We start from the raw sequence: 24,684 nt of genomic DNA on the forward strand, positions 1-24,684 counted from the left end.
GTATAGAAAGGTGTGTGCCTTTACAAATCATGTTCAATCAATTGAATTTACCGCAGGTGGACTCCAATCAAGTTGTACAAACATCTCAAGGATGATCAATGGAAACAGGATGCACCTGAGCTCAATTTCCAGTCTCATTGCAAAGGGTCTGAATACTTATGTAAATAAGTTATTTTGGTTTTTATTTTTAATAAATGTCCAAAAATTTACAAAAACCTGTTTTCGCTTTGTCATGGTGGGGTATTGTGTGTAGAGGGGAAAAACATATGTAATACATTTTAGAATAAGGCTGTAACGTAACAAAGTTTGGAAAAAGTCAAGGGGTCTGAATACTTTCCGAATGCACTGTATCGAGCGAGGCCTTTGTGCTTTGGCTGCATGTTGCTTTCACTTATTACTGTCCAAGGCACCGTTCAATTAGGACCTTGGACAGCTTTCCCGCAGTCCCTTAACCACACCACATTCTCCGGTTTCAAGTAAGAGGAGGGCTGATAAATCTGTCAATGTTTGCGCTGGCTTTATTTTGACTGAGTAGATCAGGGTAATTCGTGCAAGTGATTGACGGTAAATCATTCAAGAGATGCTCTCTTTTTGAAATTAACATGACCGGAATTTCTCAAATACATTTCTGAAAAGAACTGCATTTATACGTTAAAGTGCAATTATCTTTCAATGCGTAACTGCATTTTGTCTCCATTGGCACCAATACTAGCAGATGTGGTACTATTCCCAGGGACATCATTTCAGCAGAACCTCATGGCCACTAGGGTGGCGCCTCACGTTTGCCCCGTGCAATTTGTTACGAGTCCTCTGTTATTTACACCTCTAGCTAGGGTCGTTGAAGTGGCCTTGCGCATGCAATCTCTCTCCCCAACCTAGCCATTCACTCATCCACTCTTAACTTGTTGGATTGGATATCTGCATTTCCACCTTCTGGATTACTGACTTTCTTTGCGCAGAGAATATAAAAGGATTCCACGAATTAAATTAGCTTTAAGGGCGTAACATTGTTAGTTCCATCATTCTTTCCAAACAATAATTTGATGCGTATCGATTATTTGCTTTTCACAAGTTCGCGTGTGGGTATTTCTTCCATATATTTTTCGTGAGTAAACTAAATTATCACAACGATACCTATTTTTCACCGGATGATAATCGTTATTCCTATTCTCTGACCTCTATTGAACATAGCCTACTATCCATCACCAAGACTGTTGCGTTCTTCCAGAGACAACACACGGTGCAGGCTACTCATCGGATGACAGTCCGCTGCAATCCGTAGCCTATCAAGTGCCTTCTTTTATTTTCGGCAATGCAATAACGTTTTGCCGTGCCTTTAACCGTGGTAAAACTCAAGAGCAATAACGCAAGTTGAGGAAACGAACAATGTAACACCCACAGTGTCCGACAGGTAAGTATAACCTTCGTTTTGTGGTGTGGGCTCAATTATCGGACGACGGGAAATAACCTACAACATTTTGAGATATTCTATTCGTTCTGGAAAACCTTAAACATTCACATACTTGGTCAAATAAATCCAGACGTTCCATTCAGTTATGAACGTCTTGTTTATGGACAGATCTGTGGTAGCGTTTGTTTATTGTCTCCAGAATATAATAAAAATGATTCATGCGGCGATGTGAAATTTGACTTTATAGTGTGCCACCTGGCAGGATCAAACATTATAGGCTAATGTGGCTCTCTTGAGTCTATTTGAACGTGAAATGTGCCTGTTGTGGGTATCAGTAGTGGTCGATGAACCCGAGACGATTAAAACCCACTAATTGTAGAATGTAGCTGAGAACAATATGAAACTCAAGGTATAGGCTACCATTTCACCCTATACCTCACATTCGATTTAAGTATTACTGTGAACTATGTTATGCTTAAATAACAGCTCTGACATGTATTCTCCCCCCCCCAAAAAATCCAAAACATTGATTTGTACTTTGGGGACACAGTGCTGCTTGCATGACTGTCATATTGAAGAGGATATCAGTTACACAGACACACAGACACACAGACACACAGACACACACACACACACACACACACACACACACACACACACACACACACACACACACACACACACACACACACACACACACACACACACTCACTCACTCACCCACCCACCCACCCACACACACACACACACACACACACACACACACACACACACAGTCAAAATGAAGTGGTTATGCTGCAGGTCTGGATGTTGAGCCCACTCACTGATAAATGAACACAGAGAGGGGAAAAAGACAACTCAATAAGAAAGGATTGTTAAGGTTGCCTGTCCTCTCTCTGACTCTATCACGCCATCTCCCCCTTATTCTTTCACCTTCAGCAGAGGCAATGCTGCAATGGACTGATTTCCCATGGGACTCTGCAGTGTTGTCCATATGTGGCTAACAGGATATGAGATCAGAAGATCACAGCTACAACATAGAGAGGATATGCCATGTCATACTGTAGGCTACTTACAGTGCAATCCCATTGGCTTCTGTTGATGGAGCTGATAGCTCATGTCTTGAGTGAGAGTTTATTTTCATTTTTTAACCATATTTTACGGCACAATGCATCACTGAGCTTTTTCACTAGGTACCAACCAGTGTTTAGAAGTGCAGTCAATAACTTGATGATACAGTATTTATCCATGTAGAAACTCATTAGAAGTGTGGTGAGGCAGTGAGTAATTACATCTTAAGTTATTGTACTAAAATAAACCCCTGCACTACTCCTCTCTCCACCTTCTTTACATAAGCATTCCTGGTTCTAAAAGTTCCATATCTCTCATGTCAAAGTCTCTCTGGCATTTTAACTTCTGAGATCTAAGTGATGATTTAAAATACTTATTCAACTGGTTGTTTGGATCCTGGATGCTGATTGGATGAGCAGCGTTTCCAAGCCGTGCTGTATTGGCGGTCAAAGGCACACCTATGCCTGCTAACAGTTCCATCTGAAAATGATTACTGTGCCTCCATAAGAATATCATGTTCATGTAGCTTTCCGAATCGTCTCCTGCAGCAGGGGTTAATGTACGCCTCGCTGTCTGCCTGTCCGACCTCGGAAACAATCTTTCACTTTTGAATTTCAAGCTTTTTAGCACACACAGGAGAAACGTCCTCTATCGTGTCGGACCGAACAACACCATTTACCCATTACTGTATTCACGATACAGCACTTCCTCTTGTGCCTTTTTGCTTACATACAGCACTTTAAGTGAGGTGAGAGTGCAGTCGGGTTAAAACGTCTCATTTACCAGAGGAGGATAGTCAAAGATCTCAGGAGAGAAGACTTCATTGACCACTAAAGCAGCTACTGTAGCTAGCTGATCTAATAGCACTGATATACATCCCCTTCATACATGAAACCAAACGGTAGAACATACTCTATTAGTTGCTCCTCTGGTTTGTAAATGTAATGAACTATTTTAAGCTATATTTTCCCCAAGAAAAGTTACAGAATATATACTTGATGATATCCCCTTCTGGATTGGTATCTGGTATCTCCCATAACTCGCCCTAGAGAAGGAAGCACTCTCTCAACCTTTCCTTTTGGTCAAGTTTTCCAACCACCTCCTGACGTTGCCATAGATGCATTCCCTTGGAGAACAGGCGTAGATGAATGCTTTTCCAGGGAGATTGAATACCTTGCCAAAACTACTCTGTGATTAAAAAATATATTATTGCTAGATTGATATTTAAAATATTGAAAAGCCAAGATTTTATAGTTGCAGGATCCTGGTGTTTCCAAGTGCAAAGTTAGAGATGGATCTATCAAAAGATTAATGTAATTATCTAACAATGAGTGAGAGACCTTGTGGGCTGAGTAGGAGCATTCAAAACCCAAAGACCATGATGAAACCACAGGGTTTCTTCATCAGTTGTAATGTAATTGGACAAAGAGTAACAATCCACTGTGTTAGCTGGACGGCTGCTTGGCCAGAGGTGAACGAAAATAGACTATTATTGGAGATCAGTTCTGCTCTGTCTATCCAAACATACAAACATTGACACAACAGGCAAAGCGCACTTAAGATTTGCACCCGTCTCTATAAGATTTAAAACATATAGAATATTTAACGATCAATCAAACATGGATGTTGTAGTTCTTCCGCATTCGGGGTAAGAATGTAGATTTCATCCGTGTGAAACGACTGTGGGTTCTTCTCTTTCTGTTTGCACAGCAGCTTTTGGGGTTGGTGAAAGCACCATGCTGCTCTGCCGAGTGCTCAGGGCCATCTGCAATACGAGTACAGCAGCAGAGCATTGAAACACTGCCAAGGTGAATGAAGACTGTCAGGCCAGAGTTGGAGGCAGAGCTGGGGGCAGATCCCTGGCACAGCACCTCACCAGGACCTGCCTCGCTCTTGGAACACTACTACTGTACTTAGGAATTGTTCATTTATCTAGGGTGACTCATCAGCTACACTCTCTGGTGTTGCTGTTTTTACTCCAGAACAAGGAACCCTTCTCAGAAACACAGTTCAGTTGTTCTAAGCTGATGTCAAACGTGCAGCCCTCTGCTTTCCTTAGCACCCAGGTAGGTGCTTGGCTGTACATTGGCAGGAGAAGAGTTGGGATGAGTTACCCCAGTGTTGTTAAAAGTGATTTGAGAAAGCCTCGTAAAGAGCTGTGTCAATGCAATCCCCCGAATGATCCATCTGTATCAACTGTCCAGGCATTTAGTATGGTTGTAATGGATTAACTTTTATTTAACATTTACAGTGCCTTGCGAAAGTATTCGGCCCCCTTGAACTTTGCGACCTTTTGCCACATTTCAGGCTTCAAACATAAAGATATAAAACTGTATTTTTTTGTGAAGAATCAACAACAAGTGGGACACAATCATGAAGTGGAACGACATTTATTGGATATTTCAAAAAATTTTAACAAATCAAAAACTGAAAAATTGGGCGTGCAAAATTATTCAGCCCCCTTAAGTTAATACTTTGTAGCGCCACCTTTTGCTGCGATTACAGCTGTAAGTCGCTTGGGGTATGTCTCTATCAGTTTTGCACATCGAGAGACTGAAATGTTTTCCCATTCCTCCTTGCAAAACAGCTCGAGCTCAGTGAGGTTGAATGGAGAGCATTTGTGAACAGCAGTTTTCAGTTCTTTCCACAGATTCTCGATTGGATTCAGGTCTGGACTTTGACTTGGCCATTCTAACACCTGGATATGTTTATTTTTGAACCATTCCATTGTAGATTTTGCTTTATGTTTTGGATCATTGTCTTGATGGAAGACAAATCTCCGTCCCAGACTCCATCAGGTTTTTTTCCAGAATGGTCCTGTATTTGGCTCCATCCATCTTCCCATCAATTTTAACCATCTTCCCTGCCCCTGCTGAAGAAAAGCAGGCCCAAACCATGATGCTGCCACCACCATGTTTGACAGTGGGGATGGTGTGTTCAGCTGTGTTGCTTTTACGCCAAACATAACGTTTTGCATTGTTGCCAAAAAGTTAAATTTTGGTTTCATCTGACCAGAGCACCTTCTTCCACATGTTTGGTGTGTCTCCCAGGTGGCTTGTGGCAAACTTTAAACGACACTTTTTATGGATATCTTTAAGAAATGGCTTTCTTCTTGCCACTCTTCCATAAAGGCCAGATTTGTGCAATATACGACTGATTGTTGTCCTATGGACAGAGTCTCCCACCTCAGCTGTAGATCTCTGCAGTTCATCCAGAGTGATCATGGGCCTCTTGGCTACATCTCTGATCAGTCTTCTCCTTGTATGAGCTGAAAGTTTAGAGGGACGGCCAGGTCTTGGTAGATTTGCAGTGGTCTGATACTCCTTCCATTTCAATATTATCGCTTGCACAGTGCTCCTTGGGATGTTTAAAGCTTGGGAAATCTTTTTGTATCCAAATCCGGCTTTAAACTTCTTCACAACAGTATCTCGGACCTGCCTGGTGTTCCTTGTTCTTCATGATGCTCTCTGCGTTTTTAACGGACCTCTGAGACTATCACAGTGCAGGTGCATTTATACGGAGACTTGATTACACACAGGTGGATTGTATTTATCATCATTAGTCATTTAGGTCAACATTGGATCATTCAGAGATCCTCACTGAACTTCTGGAGAGAGTTTGCTGCACTGAAAGTAAAGGGGCTGAATAATTTTGCACGCCCAATTTTTCAGTTTTTGATTTGTTAAAAAAGTTTGAAATATCCAATAAATGTCGTTCCACTTCATGATTGTGTCCCACTTGTTGTTTCTTTGTTGATTCTACACAAAAAATACAGTTTTATATCTTTATGTTTGAAGCCTGAAATGTGGCAAAAGGTCGCAAAGTTCAAGGGGGCCGAATACTTTCGCAAGGCACTGTATTTTAACAGGGAGTCATACTGAGACCAAGGTCTCTTTCACAGATGAGCCCTATACACATCAATATACACTATACACATCAATATACACTATACACATCAATATACACGATACACATCAGTATACATCTCAATACACGAAAAGCATAACAGTCATAGAAATCAAACACATTCTTCAGTAAAAAGGTACTAAACCATCCTTTTGAATTGCCCTACTGCAGGGCTTCCCAAACTCGGTCCTGGCCCCAAATTCATGATGAATAACATCTGTTCATTTTAGCAAAACCTGCAACATGCTAGCTAAGTCGTAGTTCACTCGTACTGCCGTTTACACAGTCAAGCTTCAAGTGCATGCCGATTTAGCTAGGCGCTGATTTAGCTAACTAAAGTACTTTGTGTGGAGAACATTTCTGCCAGCCAGGGTGTGCCCTATAAGCATTCCCATCTCATGGAGGCTCTTTGAGTTAAATCCTCAAACCAGTTCTCCTCTGGGGGCTCTTTGAGTTAAACCTGCAGTCCAGTTCTCCTCTGGGGGCTCTGTGAGTTAAACCTGCAGACCAGTTCCCCTCTGGAGGCTCTGTGAGTTAAACCTGCAGACCAGTTCTCCTCTGGGGGCTCTGTGAGTTGAGTTAAACCCGCAGACCAGTTCTCCTCTGGGGGATCTGTGAGTTGAGTTAAACCCTCAAACCAGTTCTCCTCTGGGGGCTATGTGAGTTAAACCCACAGACCAGTTTTCCTCTGGGGGCTCTGTGAGTTGAGTTAAACCCTCAAATAAAACCAGTTATCCTCTGGGGGTTCTGCGAGTTAAACCCGCAGACCAGTTCTCCTCTGGGGGCTCTGTGAGTTGAGTTAAACCCTCAAACCAGTTCTCCTCTGGGGGCTCTGTGAGTTAAACCCGCAGACCAGTTCTCCTCTGGGGGCTCTGTGAGTTGAGTTAAACCCGCAGACCAGTTCTCCTCTGGGGGCTCTGTGAGTTGAGTTAAACCCTCAAACCAGTTCTCCTCTGGGGGCTCTGTGAGTTGAGTTAAACCCTCAAACCAGTTCTCCTCTGGAGAAGTCTTGAAGAGAGTGTTGAAGTGGTAGAGTCTTGAAGAGAGTGTTGAAGAGGTAGAGTCTTGAAGAGAGTGTTGAAGAGGTAGTCTTGAAGAGAGTGTTGAAGTGGTAGAGTCTTGAAGAGAGTGTTGAAGAGGTAGAGTCTAGAAGAGAGTGTTGAAGCGGTAGAGTCTTGAAGAGAGTGTTGAAGAGGAAGTCTTGAAGAGAGTGTTGAAGTGGAAGTCTTGAAGAGTGTGTTGAAGAGGTAGAGTCTTTAAGAGTGTGTTGAAGTGGTAGAGTCTTTAAGAGTGTGTTGAAGAGGTAGAGTCTTGAAGAGAGTGTTGAAGAGGTAGAGTCTTGAAGAGAGTGTTGAAGCGGTAGAATCTTGAAGAGAGTATTGAGAGTCTTGGAGAGAGTGTTGAAGAGGTAGAGTCTAGAAGAGAGTGTTGAAGAGGTGGAGTCTTGGAGAGTGTTGAAGAGGAAGTCTTGAAGAGAGTGTTGACGAGGTAGAGTCTTGAAGAGTGTGTTGAAGTGGTAGAGTCTTGAAGAGAGTGTTGAAGAGGTAGAGTCTTGAAGAGAGTGTTGAAGAGGTAGAGTCTTGAAGAGGTGGTGAGTAGTGTGTGTGAGGATGTGGAGCTAAACAGAACAGATTGTATAGACCAAAACATGCTGAGTTTGTCAGTTTTCCTTCTATCTGCAATCGATTGAATCCAAGCCAGAATCTGTGAAGAGCTGAACAGTGGAGAGCTGAGCAGAGCAGTAGTGAACAGAGCTGGAACAGATGTAACCAGAAATCTATACAGATTATGGGGGGGGCAAAGAGTAGAACTCAGGAGGAGCAGACTAGCATACAGCAGGGGTCGAGATTAGAGCCCAACTAGTAGAGTAGAGAATAGCTTTGCAGCGAGGTGTAGAGTTTTCATTCATCTCTCCGGAGTGCCCTGTCGGCACATAGAACCTCAGCAGGAGATGGAAATGGTCAGGGAGCTTGATGGAGATGGAGACGGACGCTCTCTCTTTCTCCACACACACTGAGGAACCCTGGGATGGTAGAGGACCATCTATAATACATCTCAGTAATCTATAAAGGAAAGTCATCATTGATCCAATGCTTTTATCAAGGGTGGAGGGAAAATAATGAATTCCATGCTGCACCTAAATGACCAGGAGAAAATCAAGTAATTGAACCAAAATGTTACATTTTGGCCAATGGCTATCCATAACTGTCTGTCCTTTGCCCCTCTACCTTTCTTTGTGGATAGCTGTCCATAACTGTCTGTCCTTTGCCTCTCTACCTTTCTTTGTGGATAGCTGTCCATAACCAAATGTTGCTTGGCTCTGTTAATGTATAAGATGGGTCCTGTCTTTTAGCAGAAATAACCAGAAACAACCTATTCAGCTTCCAGGGTTTGCTGCCTGTCTACTGGTGGGAAAATTGCATCCCTGGTTTACTGTAGATGGCTTCCCTTCAGGCAAATACATATTTCATTGAGTTGTCAACAAACATTAAACCAAACCTTATCTGGGTTAAAATGAGAAAGATGACGATTTTGTTCAAAAATTAAGTTATAATAACAAGGAAACAATGTTCTTCTGCAAGGTAGGCCCATTATAAGACAACATAAAATATGAGTCTGCTCTTCCACATGCAATAGAATCAACCCTTCTTAATTAGGTCTGAGGCTCTCTCCCTCTCTGTTCTCTATCCAGCCAAACATACTGTAACACAAAGAAGTTAGAGCCTACTGTAGCTCTGGATAACAGAATGACACAAATTACATTAACTCTGTGACCATGAATCCCATTTGGGTTGTGCTTTTTGTGCAAGATAGCAAGCCCAGGCATCCCATACAGCGACAAGGCTTGGAGGCTTCCACAATATAATGTGTTCCCTGATAGCAAGCCCAGGCACCCCATACAGCGGCAAGACTTGGAGGCTTCCACAATATAATATGCTCCCTGATAGCAAGCCCAGGCATCCCATACAGAGGCAAGGCTTTACGACTTCCACAATATAATGTGCTCCCTGTGCCCACTTTGAGATTTAGGGGGATGCCACATGGGTAAGTGGATTTTAGTTTGGCTCTGAAAAATGAAGCTGTTCGTGACATGCTCCAGTCAGCTGTTTGAAGTAAGGTTGGAGCACCCAAGGTCTATAGGAAGATGTGATCTCTGTTGATTAGAATGGATTTGTAATTAAGACATTATAACCCAGAGATGGAGGCCAAGGTTTCTTTGATTGTGTCATCCCACTAATGGTTGAACATGGATTGAAGAATAGTATGCAGAGAATGAAGTGGGTGCACGGTTATTACAGTTCTGAAGATATTACGTTATTTCTCGAGGCTCTACGTTTCACTCAGCTGCTTTGGATTGGATGACTGGTACATTCTTAGAAGAAAGGATTACAAAAGGGTTCAGTGGCCGTCCCCATTGGAGAACCCTTTTAGGTTCCAGGTAGAACTCCCTTTGGTTCCATGTAGGTTCTAGAGAGAGCGAGAGAGACAGACAGACCGACACAGGGCTGTTGTGTGTGTGTGTGTGTGTGTGTGTGTGTGTGTGTGTGTGTGTGTGTGTGTGTGTGTGTGTGTGTGTGTGTGTGTGTGTGTGTGTGTGTGTGTGTGTGTGTGTGTGTGTGTGTGTGTGTGTGTGTGTGTGTGTGTGTGTGTGTGTGTGTGTGTGTGTGTGTGTGTGTGTGTGTGTGAGAGAGAGAAAGAGAGAGAGAGAGAGAAAGAGCACTACAGCATAATTGAGTATCAGCTCACAGATGCCCTTCTCTCTAGAGGCCTGAAGGAAGGTAGGGCTCCAATCACTGGTATGGCAGTCAGGCACATGTAATTCCTAGGAGATGAATGCTGTACCCTCATTGCCACTCTGTCACCGCATACCATACTAATGACATAGTGGCGGCCAGATTACAGCACAGATGTGCTCAGTGGTTGTGGTTTAGCTACACTGTTCTTACCGGGGGTATCATTTGAATTGCCATGCATTTGGACAATAAAGTATTGTACGTATCGCATAGATGAAAACACTGGTTGGCAAGGGCAGTTTAGTTTAGGACTGTCTCGATCAATCATTTGTAAAAAATGCCCAAGGTTCTCTTCTTCTCATACTCTCATGTAGAGAATGGTAGCATGCCTTATGGATATATGGCTATGTGCTCAAGCAGCAGAGGCAGAGAGGGGTAGTTTCTGCCGCAGAATGACCAAATCACCCTCTAGTGGCCTCATGGGTGGAATGTTATTAACATTCTTCATAATTGTATAATAAATAAACATTATTTTTTTAAACCCTCAGAAAATCTGGAGTTTCTATGTCAAACAGTTTTGTTATATTTCAGTGATGTACACTGAACAAAAATAGAAACACAACATGTGAGGTGTTGGTCACATGTTTCATGAGCTGTAATAAAAGATCCCAGAAATTTTCCACACGCACAAAAAGCTTATTTCTCTCAAATGTTATGCACATATTTATTTACACCCCTGTTAGTGAGCATTTCTCCTTGACCAAGATAATCCATCCACCTGACGGGTGTGGCATATCAAGAAGCTGGTTAAACAGCATGATCATTACACAGGTGCACCTTGTGCTGGGGACAGTAAAAGGCCACTCTAAAATGTGAAGTTTTGTTACACAATACAATGCCACAGATGTCTCAAGATTTGAGGGAACGTGCAATTGGCATGCTGACTGCAGGAATGTCCACCAGAGCTGTTGCCAGAGAATTGAATGTTAATTTCTTTACCATAAGCCACCTCCAACGTTGTTTTAGAGAATTTGGCAGTATGTCCAACTGGCCTCACAACCACAGACCACGTGTATGGTGTTGTGTGGGCAAGAGGTTTGCGGATGTGAACGTTGTGAACAGAGTGTCTCATGGTGCCGGTGGGGCTATGGTATTGGCAGACCTAAGTTTTGGACAACAAACACAATTTCATTTTATAGATGGCAATTTGAATGCACAGAGATACCGTGACGAGATCCTGAGGCCCATTGTCGTGCCATTCATCCGCCGCTATTCACCTCATGTTTCAGCATGATAACATGATCCATGTTGCAAGGATCTGTACACAATTCCTGGAAGCTGAAAATGTCCCAGTTCTTCTATGGTCTGCATACTCACCAGACATGTCACCCATTGAGCATGTTTGGGATGCTCTGGATTGAAGTGTACGACAGCGTGTTCCAGTTCCCCGACAATATCCAGCAACTTTGCACAGCCATTGAAGAGAAGTGGGACAACATTCCACAGACCACAGTCAACAGCCTGATCAACTCTATACGAAGGAGGTCTGTCGCACTGCATGATGCAAATGGTGGTCACACCAGATACATGCTCCTTCCTTTTTTTAAATTTGTGACCAACAGATAAATATCTGTATTCCCAGTCATGTGAAATCCATAGATTAGGGCCTAATGAATTTGTTTCAATTGACTGATTCCTTTATATCAACTGTAACTCAGTAAAACCTTTGAAATTGTTGCACGTTGCGTTTATATTTTTCTTTCAGTGTATATAAAGTGTAATATTGGGATGCAAACTCAAAATGGAATACATTTCAACTCTATATCTGACATGGCACCATGTGTGTGAGGTGCATACTGTTGTTTCAAAGTAGATGTGTTTAAGACTACCAAGAACAACTCTGTGTGACCCTGATGTAGCCCACTGAGGTGAAAGGTTATCCGCAGGGTAAAGTTACAACTTTGACCCCTACTCATCAAAACTTTCTGAAAACATCCTACCTCTACTTTTAGGCCACAGTGTCAATGACTAAACCATTGGTAGGAGCCTGCTTGGTGAAGTGATACACCTCTAGCTCGCAATGGTTAAGAATACACTCCTATTGCAAGCTGTTGGCTTTGAAACACTCTTAATATGTGATAATGTATGCCAAGACGGCCACGTTGAATTCCCCCTTCAGAAGACGTGAGGCTGTGTGAGGGGCTGCTGATGACATCCTAGTGAAAAAGGATTTAGTCTGTGCCGGTACCCAGTGTATCCAACACATGGGCTCTGCATATGGTAATGTGATTGCATGTGTAATGTGTTGATGTCAATGACTGTTTGGGGATAATGTTCAGTGACAGTGTAACATCGCTAGGCCTATGTGGATGTGATCTGGAAGTGGTGCTTGGAATACATATCCCTGTCTTGTGACAGGTTTGTGTGGTATGAATGTGATTTGCATTTATAAAATATAGCGCCTTTCACTAGGTCTTCAAGAGCTCTTATCGTTTTATAGGGGAAACTCACTCCATCCACCATCAATGTGTAGGCCTAATACTTTGGCATGAATTGCTGAATGTAAAAAGATGGCTTACTGTGCATCCAAAATGGCACCCTATTCCCTACATAGAGCACTATATAGGAAATAGGGTACAATTTTAACCGTCAGTGTCTTATCCAATTAAATTATTCCCTCTCTCTCCTCACTCTCTTCTCTCTCTCTAATCCTTTAATTAATTAACAATGGCATAAAATAAACTGGATCAACTGAAGTGGATAGTTGGCTTGGGAGAGGACAGTTAGTCTCTCTATTAGTCTGTACTGCAGATGGTCTCTATTAGTCTGTACTGCAGATGGTCTCTATTAGTCTGTACTGCAGATGGTCTCTATTAGTCTGTACTGCAGATGTTCTCTATTAGTCTGTACTGCAGATGGTCTCTATTAGTCTGTACTGCAGATGGTCTCTATTAGTCTGTACTGCAGATGTTCTCTATTAGTCTGTACTGCAGATGTTCTCTATTAGTCTGTACTGCAGATGTTCTCTATTAGTCTGTACTGCAGATGGTCTATTAGTCTGTACTGCAGATGTTCTCTATTAGTCTGTACTGCAGATGTTCTCTATTAGTCTGTACTGCAGATGTTCTCTATTAGTCTGTACTGCAGATGTTCTCTATTAGTCTACTGCAGATAGTCTATATTAGTCTCTACTGCAGATGGTCTTTATTAGTCTACTGCAGATGGTCTTTATTAGTCTCTACTGCAGATGGTCTCTATTAGTCTACTGCAGATGGTCACTATTAGTCTACTGCAGATGGTCTCTATTAGTCTACTGCAGATGGTCTCTATTAATCTACTGCAGATTGTCTCTATTAGTCTACTGCAGATGGTCTCCATTAGTCTACTGCAGATGGTCTCTATTAATCTACTACAGATGGTCACTATTAGTCTCTACTGCAAATGGTCTCTATTAGTCTACTGCAGATTGTCTCTATTAGTCGACTGCAGATGGTCTCCATTAGTCTACTGCATATGGTCGCTATTAGTCTACTGCAGATGGTCTCTATTAGTCTCTACTGCAGTTCTATTGCTGTTAGCGTTAATCATAGAATTACATATATACCTTATTTATGGGATATTTGTGGTGTCAACAGTCTAAAGCACTGGATGTCAAGTGAAAGACAGTGAAGAACTGGAGGAAAAATGAGACAGCAAGGGAGTGAGATGGGCTGGATGAAGAAACAACAGGTTAATGGGATGAGAGATGAAGTGAGATGGGCTAGATGAAGAAACAACAGGTTAAAGGGATGGGAGATGGAGTGAGATGGGCTGGATGAAGAAACAACAGGTTAATGGGATGGGAGATGACGTGAGATGGGCGGGAGGATGGAGATGGAGGTGAAGAGGTTGATGAGACGCTAGATTAGAGGAGTGTGTGTGTGTGTGAACCTGTGTGCATGAGCATGTGCGAGTGAATAATGTGTGTGTGTGTGTGTGTGTGTGTGTGTGTGTGTGTGTGTGTGTGTGTGTGTGTGTGTGTGAAAGGCTGTTTTAGGAAGCTAGGCTTGGTCAGGGTCGAGGAAACATCTTCCCAGTGTCATGGCAACAGAAATGTGTGCGCGTCAGCTCATCGATCGGCACACTTATAATGGTGATAGAGGGAGAATGATGAAGGGCTGTGTTGACAGGGACCAACCTACAGTCGCACACACACACACACACACACACACACACACACACACACACACACACACACACACACACACACACACACACTGTCTTGTACAGCTAACCTTGTGGGGACACACAATTCAGTCCCATTCAAAATTCCCTAACCCCTAACCCTAACCGGTACTCTTACCCTAACCCTAACCTTAAACCTAACCCTAACCTTAACCTAACCCTAGCTCCTAACCCTAACCTTAAAACTAACCCTAGCTCCTAATCCTAACCCTAAACCTAATTCTAACCCTCACACTAATTCTAACCTTCACCCTAAACCCCCTAGAAATAGCATTTGACCTTGTGGTGACCAACAAAATGTCCCCAGTTGGTCAAATTTTTGTTTGTTTACTTCCGGTCCCCACACACTGCATCTCTCCAGGACCGAATTTCGGAGCCCTTTTCATCTTAGATTGTTGACATAAAATGGCATGAGCATTCTTCGTTCTTACGTAATTCTGCAAATCTGAGGACATTTGGAACTGCTTACGTAAAGTCCTTACAATGGGCCCTTCCAGAAAAGTGTCCCTAAATGTACTTGGTCCATTGACAGAGACAGTGCGACTTGGTGCGGCAGCCTGTTCGTGTATTGCAGTCTTATCAGTGTTTGGGCTCTTCAGGCTGTGTAAGGGGATTGAAGGCTGCGACGGGCCATGGTATTGTTTCTCTAATCTGGGCCCAGTGGTGGTGTGTGTGAGTGGCTCATTCAGCTCTCTCTCCCTCCCTCTTTCTGTATTCTGTGTGTGTTTGTGAGAGAGCGAGAGAGAGAGAGAAATTCAGACAATGTTTATGTGTGTGTGTGTGTGTGTGTGTGTGTGTGTGTGTGTGTGTGTGTGTGTGTGTGTGTGTGTGTGTGTGTGTGTGTGTGTGTGTGTGTGTGTGTGTGTGTGTGTGTGTGTGTGTGGTGAAATAGCCAGGATTAGCTCTCTGCAAATATTGAAATGACATAACAAATGGAAGGGATTGTTCCATACTGATGGAATGGTTCCATACTGATGGGATGGTTCCATACTGATGGGATGGTTCCATACTGATGGAATGGTTCCATACTGGTGGGATGGTTCCATACTGATGGGATGGTTCCATACTGAATGAATGGTTCCATACTGATGGGATGGTAAATTACTTAGTGCTGGGAGATGGTCTGGTGTGTTCTGTGTGTCCCCATACCTGTCTCCTTCATTCACATATATTGCGGTTGTGTAGCAATAACCTTGGCCCGTATTCATAAAGAGTCTCAGAGTAGTAGTGCTGATCTAGGAACAGGTCGATCCTGTCTATTCATTATAATCTAAAAAGCAAAACTGATTCTAGATAAGCACTACTACAGGCTCTGGTGTTAGTCAAAAAACTATGTTTCAATAGTACTTAGATGAGGAAATTAGATTATCACTACACTCTTAGAAAAAAGGTTTCTGCAGCTGTCCCCTTAGGAGAACCCTTTTTGGTTTCATGTAGAACCCTTTGTAGTTCCAGGTAGAACTCTTTTGGGTTCTATGTAGAGCTCTCTGTGGAAAGAGTTCTACTTGGAACCAAAAAGGGTTCTACTTGGAACCAAAAAGGGTTCTACATGAAACCAAAAATGGACCTGGAACCCAAAAGTTTTTTTCTATGGGGACAGCCACAGAACCAGCACTTTTTTTTCTAAGTGTGTACCACTGATTTCAAAGGAACTTACGAAGTAATATGACAGCATGCATGAAAGCTAACTTAAAGCAGAGTGAATATCTTGATTTAATCAAGTTATTAAGTGGAGGAGGCCTTTTGAAAAGATTGCCAATATCATTTTTGACCTCAATTGGCCAACTATTAGACAGGCATAGTTGTGCACCAAAAAAAGATGTTACATCACCGTCTGAGCAAGTCATTGCCCACAGCTGGAAAGATGCAGGTGGACAAAAAAATGACTGGTCACTTCCTGTTCGTGCTTCTGACAGGAAGTGGTGGTGCCCAGTGGAGCCTAAGACCCCTGCTGTGGCGGCGTAGCGTCCACCTGCTGCCGTCTGATTATATCTCATTAGACTGACTCCACTAATCCAATCTGCCCTGTTGCTCAAACTAAATTCTGTCTGGCTGACTGGGGGCCCACACTTCCTCTATCAGCGCACATTTCACACACACACACACACACACACACACACACACACACACACACACACACACACACACACACATACACATACACACACACACACACACACACACACACACACACACACACACATATACACTCACACACACACTTTCACACTCACCACATATGCTGCTGCTACTGTCTATTATCTGTCCTGTTGTCTGGTCACTTTACCACTACCTATATGTACATAGCTACCTAAATTACCTCGCACATCGACTCGGTACTGGCACTCCCTGTGTCAGTACCGCATTCGGAAAGTATTCAGACCCCTTGATTTTTTCCACATTTTGCTACATTACAGCCTAATTCTAATATTGATGAAATGTTATGTTTATGTTTACCCCATAATGACAAAGCAATTATTTACATAAGTATTCAGACCCTTTGCAATGAGTCTCAAAAGTGAGGTCAGTGTCACACCCTGACCATAGAGAGCTTTTTATTCTCTATGTTGGTTAGGTCGGGGTGTGACTAGGCTGAGTCATCTAGGTGATTTCTATTTCTATGTTGGCCTGGTATGGTTCCCAATCAGAGGCAGCTGTTTATTGTTGTCTCTGATTGGGGATCATATTTAGGCAGCCATTTCCCCTTTGTGTTTTGTGGGATCTTGAATTTGTATAGTTGCCTGTTAGCACTATAGCAGCTATGTTAGCACGTTTTCGTTTTGTGCATTTATTGTTTTCTTTGAGTTTCGTTTCATAATAAAGAGGATGGAACCATATCACGCTGCATTTTGGTCCACTCATTATGGCGAGCGTGACAGTCAGGTGCATCCTGTTTCTATTGATCATCCTTGACATGTTTCATCAACTTGATTGGAGTCCACCTGTGGTAAATTCAAATGATTTGTCATGATTTGGAAAGGCACACACCTGAGCTAAAACCAAGTCATGAGGTCAAAGGAATTATCGGTAGAGCTCCTAAACAGGATTGTGTCGAGGCACAGATCTGGGGAAGGGTACCAAAAAATGTCTGCTGCATTGAAGGTCCCCAAGAACACAGTGGCCTTCATCATTCTTAAATGGAAGAAGTTTGGAGCCACCAAGGGTCTTGGTCAGGGAGGTGACCAAGAACCCGATGGTCACTCTGACAGAACTCCAGAGTTCCTCTGTGGAGATGGGAGAACCTTCCAGAAAGACAACAACCTCTGCAGCACTCCACCAATCAGGCCTTTATGGTAGGAAGCCACTCCTTAGTAAAAGGCATACGACAGCCCACTTGGAGTTTGCCAAAAGGCAACTAAAGACTCGTAGACCATGAGAAACAAGAATCTCTAGTCTGATGAATCCAAGATATAACTCTTTGGCCTGAATGCCAACCGTCACGTCTGGAGGAAACCTATCACCATGCCTACGGTTAAACATGGTGGTGGCAGCATCATGCTGTGGGGATGTTTTTCAGCTGCAAGGGACTGGGAGACTAGTCAGGATCGAGGCAAAGATGAACGGAGCAAAGTACAGAGAGATCTTTGGTGAAAATCTGCTCCAGAGCGCTCAGGACCTCAGACTGGGGCGATGGTTCACCTTCCAACAAGACAACAAAGTACACAGCCAAGACAACACAGGAGTGGCTTCGGAACAAGTCTCTGAATGTCCTTAAGTGGCCCAGCCAGAGCCTGGATTTGAACCCGATCGAACATCTCTGGAGAGACCTGAAAATTGCTGTGCAGCAACGCTCCCCATCCAACATGACAGAGCTTGAGAGGATCTGCAAAGAAGAATGGGAGAAACTCCCCAAATACAGGTGTGCCAAGCTTGTAGTGTCATACCATCAGAAGACTCAATGCTGTCATCGCTGGCAAAGGTGCTTCAACAAAGTACTGAGTAAAGTGTCTGAACACTGTATCGCCATGTTATTTTTACTTGTTATTGTTATTCGTTAGTTACTGTATATTTACTCACCATGTATTTATTCCACCGTGTATTTATTCCACCATGTATTTATTCCACTGTGTATTTATTCCACCATGTATTTATTCCACCTTGTATTTACTCACCATGTATTTATTCCACTGTGTATTTATTCCACCGTGTATTTACTCACCATGTATTTATTCCACTGTGTATTTATTCCACCGTGTATTTACTCACCATGTATTTACTCCACTGTGTATTTATTCCACCATGTATTTATTCCACTGTGTATTTATTCCACCGTGTATTTACTCACCATGTATTTACTCCACTGTGTATTTATTCCACCATGTATTTATTCCACTGTGTATTTATTCCACCGTGTATTTACTCACCATGTATTTACTCCACTGTGTATTTATTCCACCATGTATTTATTCCACTGTGTATTTATTCCACCATGTATTTACTCCACTGTGTATTTATTCCACCATGTATTTACTCCACCATGTATTTACTCCACCATGTATTTACTCCACTGTGTATTTATTCCACCATGTATTTACTCCACTGTGTATTTACTCCACTGTGTATTTGCTCCACTGTGTATTTACTCCACCATGTATTTATTCCACCATGTATTTATTCCACTGTGTATTTACTCCACCATGTATTTATTCCACCATGTATTTACTCCACCATGTATTTACTCCACTGTGTATTTACTCCACTGTGTATTTACTCCACTGTGTATTTACTCCACCATGTATTTATTCTACCATGTATTTATTCCACTGTGTATTTACTCCACCATGTATTTATTCCACCATGTATTTATTCCACTGTGTATTTACTCCACTGTGTATTTACTCCACCATGTATTTATTCCACCATGTATTTATTCCACTGTGTATTTATTCCACCATGTATTTACTCCACTGTGTATTTACTCCACCATGTATTTATTCCACTGTGTATTTACTCCACCATGTATTTACTCCACTGTGTATTTACTCCACCATGTATTTACTCCACTGTGTATTTACTCCACCATGTATTTACTCCACTGTGTATTTACTCCACTGTGTATTTACTCCACTGTGTATTTACTCCACCATGTATTTACTCCACTGTGTATTTACTCCACCATGTATTTATTCCACTGTGTATTTACTCCACCATGTTTTTATTCCACCATGTCCGAAAAACAAAAACAATAGTTTTATGTGTATTTATTCCACTGTGTATTTACTCCTCATGTCACTATTTCTATTTGTTGGAAAATTACCCGTAAATAAGCATTTCACTGTTAGTCTACACCTGTTGTCTACAAAGCATGTGACAAATAAAATTGGATTTGATTTGGTTTAGTTAAATTGTTTTTGGGTGTGTCGTGTGTCTGTGTGTCTTGGTCTTTGACTGACTATGTGTCTGCATGCCTGGCAGAGCACTTGGTTTTGAGTGTGTGTCAGCTTGCAGTGTGTCAGTCAGAGTGTGTGTCAACTTGCAGTGTGTCAGTCAGAGTGTGTGCCAGTTTGCAGTGTGATCTATGTTAGCCCCTGTGGCAAACAGTAAATATACGACTAATGTGTGTGTGTCTGTCAACAATGGACAGACAAGATGGTGTGTACCCATGTTTATATGCACAGTATTTCAGCCTATACCTAACTATACACTAGAATTGGCATCTGCCTGTCTGTCTGTCAGTATGACCGAAGCGTTCAATCTGACATCACCTGGATAGGTTGATCCCTAGATTCCTAGGCATATCTCAGCTCATCCCTCTGATTAAAAGTCAGTGCTGTGAAACACACCACTGATAGCAGAGAGACTGACGACTCAAATATATGAATAACTCCCTTAATAAATCCCTTAATAACTAATAACTATTTGATGAAGGGGTTCTTGTTCACTACCATATTGTGATAGAAATAGAATGTATTGTTTGGACTTGGTGTAGCCCAGGTTACAGTATAGTGGTGGATAAATAATGACAGTATATGGCACAGCTACAATGAGAGGTCATCATTTGAATGGTAATTGGCTGAATTTGTCCAGATAATTCCAGTCTGGATACATCTAAGGAACCTACGGTAGAGCAATGTACTTGGTCTGAATCATCTTCAGGGTACACCTGCATGCACTTGCACTTTCAAAGAGTGTAGTGACGTCTGTACAACGTCATCCTGGATGTGAACTATTGTTTTTGTTTTTCAGACATGAATAGCACACTGATGTCTTTTTCCCTCTCTGACCAGTTTGTAAATTTGCAGCCCCATCTTGTGGCAAGGATTTGTACTTCAAGATAACTTATTTTTTATTATATATATATATATATTATTTTATTTTCTTCAAGATAACTTATAAGGAAGTGTAGCCAGGAAACAGTAACATGGAGATGTAAATAAAAAATATAGTTTTTTCCTAGCCATCGTACTTCTACATCTTTTCCTAGCCATAGTACTTCTACATCAACATTGCTTGCTGTTTGGAGTTTTAGGCTGGGTTTCTGTACAGCACTTTGTGACATCTGCTGATGTAAGAAGGGCTTTATAAATAAATGTGATTGATTGATGATATGAAATGATATTGGATTCTTTATTTCTTGTGTTAAACAGGGCTTAGTTTGGTTTGGTCTCGAGACGACGACGCTGTCTATCTGTCCATCTGTCCATCATCATCTCCTCCCACCCTGGGGTTTCCTCTCCCGCCCTGGGATTTCCTCTCCCGCCCTGGGGTTTCCTCTCCCGCCCTGGGGTTTCCTCTCCCTCCCTGGGATTTCCTCTCCCACCCTGGGATTTCCTCTCCCTCCCTGGGGTTTCCTCTCCCTCCCTGGGATTTCCTCTCCCGCCCTGGGGTTTCCTCTCCCGCCCTGGGGTTTCCTCTCCCTCCCTGGGGTTTCCTCTCCCGCCCTGGGGTTTCCTCTCCCGCCCTGGGGTTTCCTCTCCCGCCCTGGGGTTTCCTCTCCCACCCTCAGAACAATCTTCTGATGTGAGTACAGTACACAGGGGCCGATCTGTCATCGAGTCTTAACCCCCCCCCCCATTCTCTTATCAAATGAGATGTCATTGAGAATGCCAATGTCCTGGTCCAATAAAAACCAAACAAGTAATGAAATTAAATAGTAGTAAGAGAGGAGAACACCTCCACTGTTACAGAAGGCTACAAGCAGGCATGTTGCAGTATACTAATCATTGACATTGTCTGAGATCATTGTACTGCCCATGATCTTCTCTCTTACAGGTTTTATTGCACACTTTGCTGAACGTGAGTTCCACTTTCTTCCCAAGAACAGGCTTTTTCAATCCTGGTCCTGGGGACCCAAATTATTTTTTGCCCTAGCATTCACACACCTGATTCAAATTAAAGGCTTGATGAGGAGATGATTAGATGATTCATGTTTTATGGTATTCAGTTCGTCTGGGTCATGTTCTGAATGAAATGGGAAGGTACTATCTGAACATTAGAACACACATTCTCGTTTTCCGTTGCAAAACATTTTGCTACATTGTGTCCTACTGAATACGACCCAGATTTCGGTTTGTCCAGTGGCCATCTGTGATGATTGTGCCACTTCCTGTGCCTTCAGAGTTTGATGGAGAGCTGGTCGGATGACAGCTGGAACTGTTGTCATAACCGGAGGAATTCTCGCCACGGTGATACTCTTGTGTATCATAGCAGTGCTCTGTTACTGTAGACTCCAGGTAGGTGTGTGTGAAAGAGAGAGATATTAAGCCTCAGAATCACTACAGTCTCTGTTCACTTATTTACTGTCACAACATCCCTCTCTCCGTCTCCCTCCCTCTTCCCCTCTGCCTTTCAGTATTACTGCTGTAAGAAGAATGGGTCAGAAGGGGACACCAGCTCCGTCACGCAGCCCCACTTTGCCTGCAACGCATGCAGTGCTCCCGGGGTGGACGGGACGGCCGTCACTCCCCTCTCCTTCTCCCCGGAACTCCCTGCCTCTCACGCCACGGGCCCCCCACGTAACTACTGCCCCACCTGTTCGCCCTACGAATCACCCTTCTATATCCGAACCACCGACGAGATGCACAATGGCGGCGAGCGCATCACCTACATGCCCACGCACTATGAGAACCCAGCCCTGGCTCTCGCCCTGCCCTCCCTGCATGGCTCCCTGCTGAGCACCAGCCAGCATCGCAGCAACCCAGCACCGGACTTCTACACCAACACTCGCGCTATAAGTACAGACGTGTGACCCACTTCCGATGTCCTGTTGGCTCATTTGGTTGGAGCGTGGTGTTTTCTACTGCAGGGTTGTGAGCTCAATCCCTGCATAGGCCATGCACTGTACACAGAATATTTGTTCATTATTGCTTTGGATAAAAGAGACTATGTTTTTATGAGGGTAATCTCTGGTAGCCACTGTGTCTCTCTGCTGACAACTAAAGAGAAGAGGATGAAAAAGGAGCATTGAGAGACAACATGAAGCGTTGACCCTTTGACCTGGTCATGCACTTCCTTGTTCTTTCTCCCTACACTGTGTCAGCTAGCTTCCAGCTGGATTTGAGCACACTCAAACAGTATTGTTTTTTAAACAGAGGTAGCTATCATGTTTGTTGCTGTTTAATTAAAACCTAGACTCCTGTAATACAGAGGCAGGGAGCATCCCTTAGTGTTCAATAGACCAAGACCTATACGCTGTCTGGCGAGGTAGTGTGTGGGATTCTAATTTTCACTGTTCGAGGGCTATCTATATTGTGGTTTTACCTGGACCTACTCTTGTCATTTCCCTGTATCTGCCAAAAGAGATTCTGAACTACAAATAAAAGCAAATTGCATTTTCAAGTGAAGGTATTCAAAAGAAAATGAACGTAGCAAAAATATTGAAGAGACCCTAACTCCTTCAGAGCTTTCTCTATGCAAGTTCTATGCACGCAAAACCTGAATTGGTTGGAGAGAAAAGTATAACGATGCAGCTGTCCAGCTTGTATGTTTTTTTTTCCCTCCAAATGTTTGTCATATGTAAGTGGAACTATTGAAAGACTGTTGTCTATTGTTTTATGTTATTGAAAGAGGTATGTAGCCTACCATGGCTACTTTTGAGACAATAGAATTTGATCACATAATATAATAACTAGAATATTATAGTTTTCAAGTCAGGACAGGGGCATTTTGTAAGTGGGTGAGGCAGTATTGCAGTTAGTGATGATTTGTCTGTCTCTGCACCTGTGTCATTAAGTGGACTACCATTCTTTGTGCAGAACACTGAAGATACAGTACCGTTCAAATTGTATTTCTCTTCATTGACAATGATGCAAAAAGTTGAAAATGTATATATTACCAAATGCATTGAAAGCATTTCTATTTGTTTGTCTCTTTGATTAACTGGCTGATTACTTTTTGGATTCGGTCAGGATGCATTTTGAATTGGGGTGTGTAAGTCTGGTATGATGTAGATGTAGTTTGTGCCATTTGGTGTCCGCACTCTTCTGATCATCTAGTTGTTGATTCTATGAACTGTACACATCCACGTATTTACACATTTGAGTGTTTATTTCAACTTATGAAGAACTTGAAATACAATATTTATGTAATTTGTAACTAAATACATAATTATTAACCTTGTTATATGGCACTCATTTTTAACCAATTATTAGACAACACTGCTTGCCATGTATGATATTATTTTGCCCTGGTGTCTTTTTATGTTTTAGTGTGAAACAGCAAAAAAATGACAGACATGTATGATAGGGGTGATACTAATTTTACTAAAGGTTTCTAAAAGCACCCCCATCAGCTACTTCTGTATAGAGCTGAAAAGCCCCATCATACCTGTGACAACAGCAATGCTCATATGGATACAACGATACCAACATAAACATACATGTGTCTATTAAGTCCTTACACTTTTGATTAGATGTTACAGGTTTTTTTCCACCAGTGCAAGTCTTGTACTTGTATTTTTGTCCAACATTAAATAAAGGAATGCATATATTGGAAAAAATTCTGTAAGATGTAGATTGAAGAAGGAAGCTGTTATAAAATGATTGTCCATTGAAAAAGCAGTCGTGTGTTAGGGCATTGTTTCTAGTGTTTATTTGCTCTTTAAAAAGGGGTGAAAAATGTGTCTGTTCAAAAGCTGTGTGTGTGTGTGTGTGTGTGTCTGTTCAATCCGAACAAAGACAAAACATTTCAATTGAGAATATCTACCGAATTACATGCCCCATAAGAATACATTTTCATATTTAATTCCTGTTGGTTTAGGTTATTCATAAAATAACTAACAATTAAAAAAAAATACTATGCTAAAACAAAAGAGTGAAATATTAAAAGAGAAAAAAATATATACATATCTCACATTGTTACCTTGTGACAATTAAAGATTTATAACTGCTTGAAATATAT

General features: G+C 42.3%; 1 protein-coding gene across 1 annotated transcript; it reads left to right on the plus strand.

The window, feature by feature from the left end:
* The first annotated feature begins 853 nt into the window (after positions 1–853).
* Positions 854–24,283, plus strand: LOC139415191 (protein FAM163A-like). The gene is made up of 3 exons (XM_071163094.1): positions 854–1,411; positions 21,905–22,019; positions 22,139–24,283. The coding sequence occupies exons 2-3, from the start codon at positions 21,927–21,929 to the stop codon at positions 22,532–22,534; spliced, it is 489 nt and encodes a 162-aa protein (XP_071019195.1). The 5' UTR covers positions 854–1,411; positions 21,905–21,926; the 3' UTR covers positions 22,535–24,283.
* The last annotated feature ends 401 nt before the right edge of the window (positions 24,284–24,684 follow it).

This window comes from Oncorhynchus clarkii, chromosome 1 (genome assembly GCF_045791955.1).
Source record: "Oncorhynchus clarkii lewisi isolate Uvic-CL-2024 chromosome 1, UVic_Ocla_1.0, whole genome shotgun sequence".
Taxonomy (NCBI): domain Eukaryota; kingdom Metazoa; phylum Chordata; class Actinopteri; order Salmoniformes; family Salmonidae; genus Oncorhynchus; species Oncorhynchus clarkii.

Bases quoted from the DNA above. Each gene is read 5' to 3' on its own strand.
- LOC139415191 (XM_071163094.1), top strand. From the start codon at position 21,927: ATGACAGCTGGAACTGTTGTCATAACCGGAGGAATTCTCGCCACGGTG. The intron at 22,020-22,138 runs GTAGGTGTGTGT...TCTGCCTTTCAG, and splicing joins TCTGTTACTGTAGACTCCAG to TATTACTGCTGTAAGAAGAA.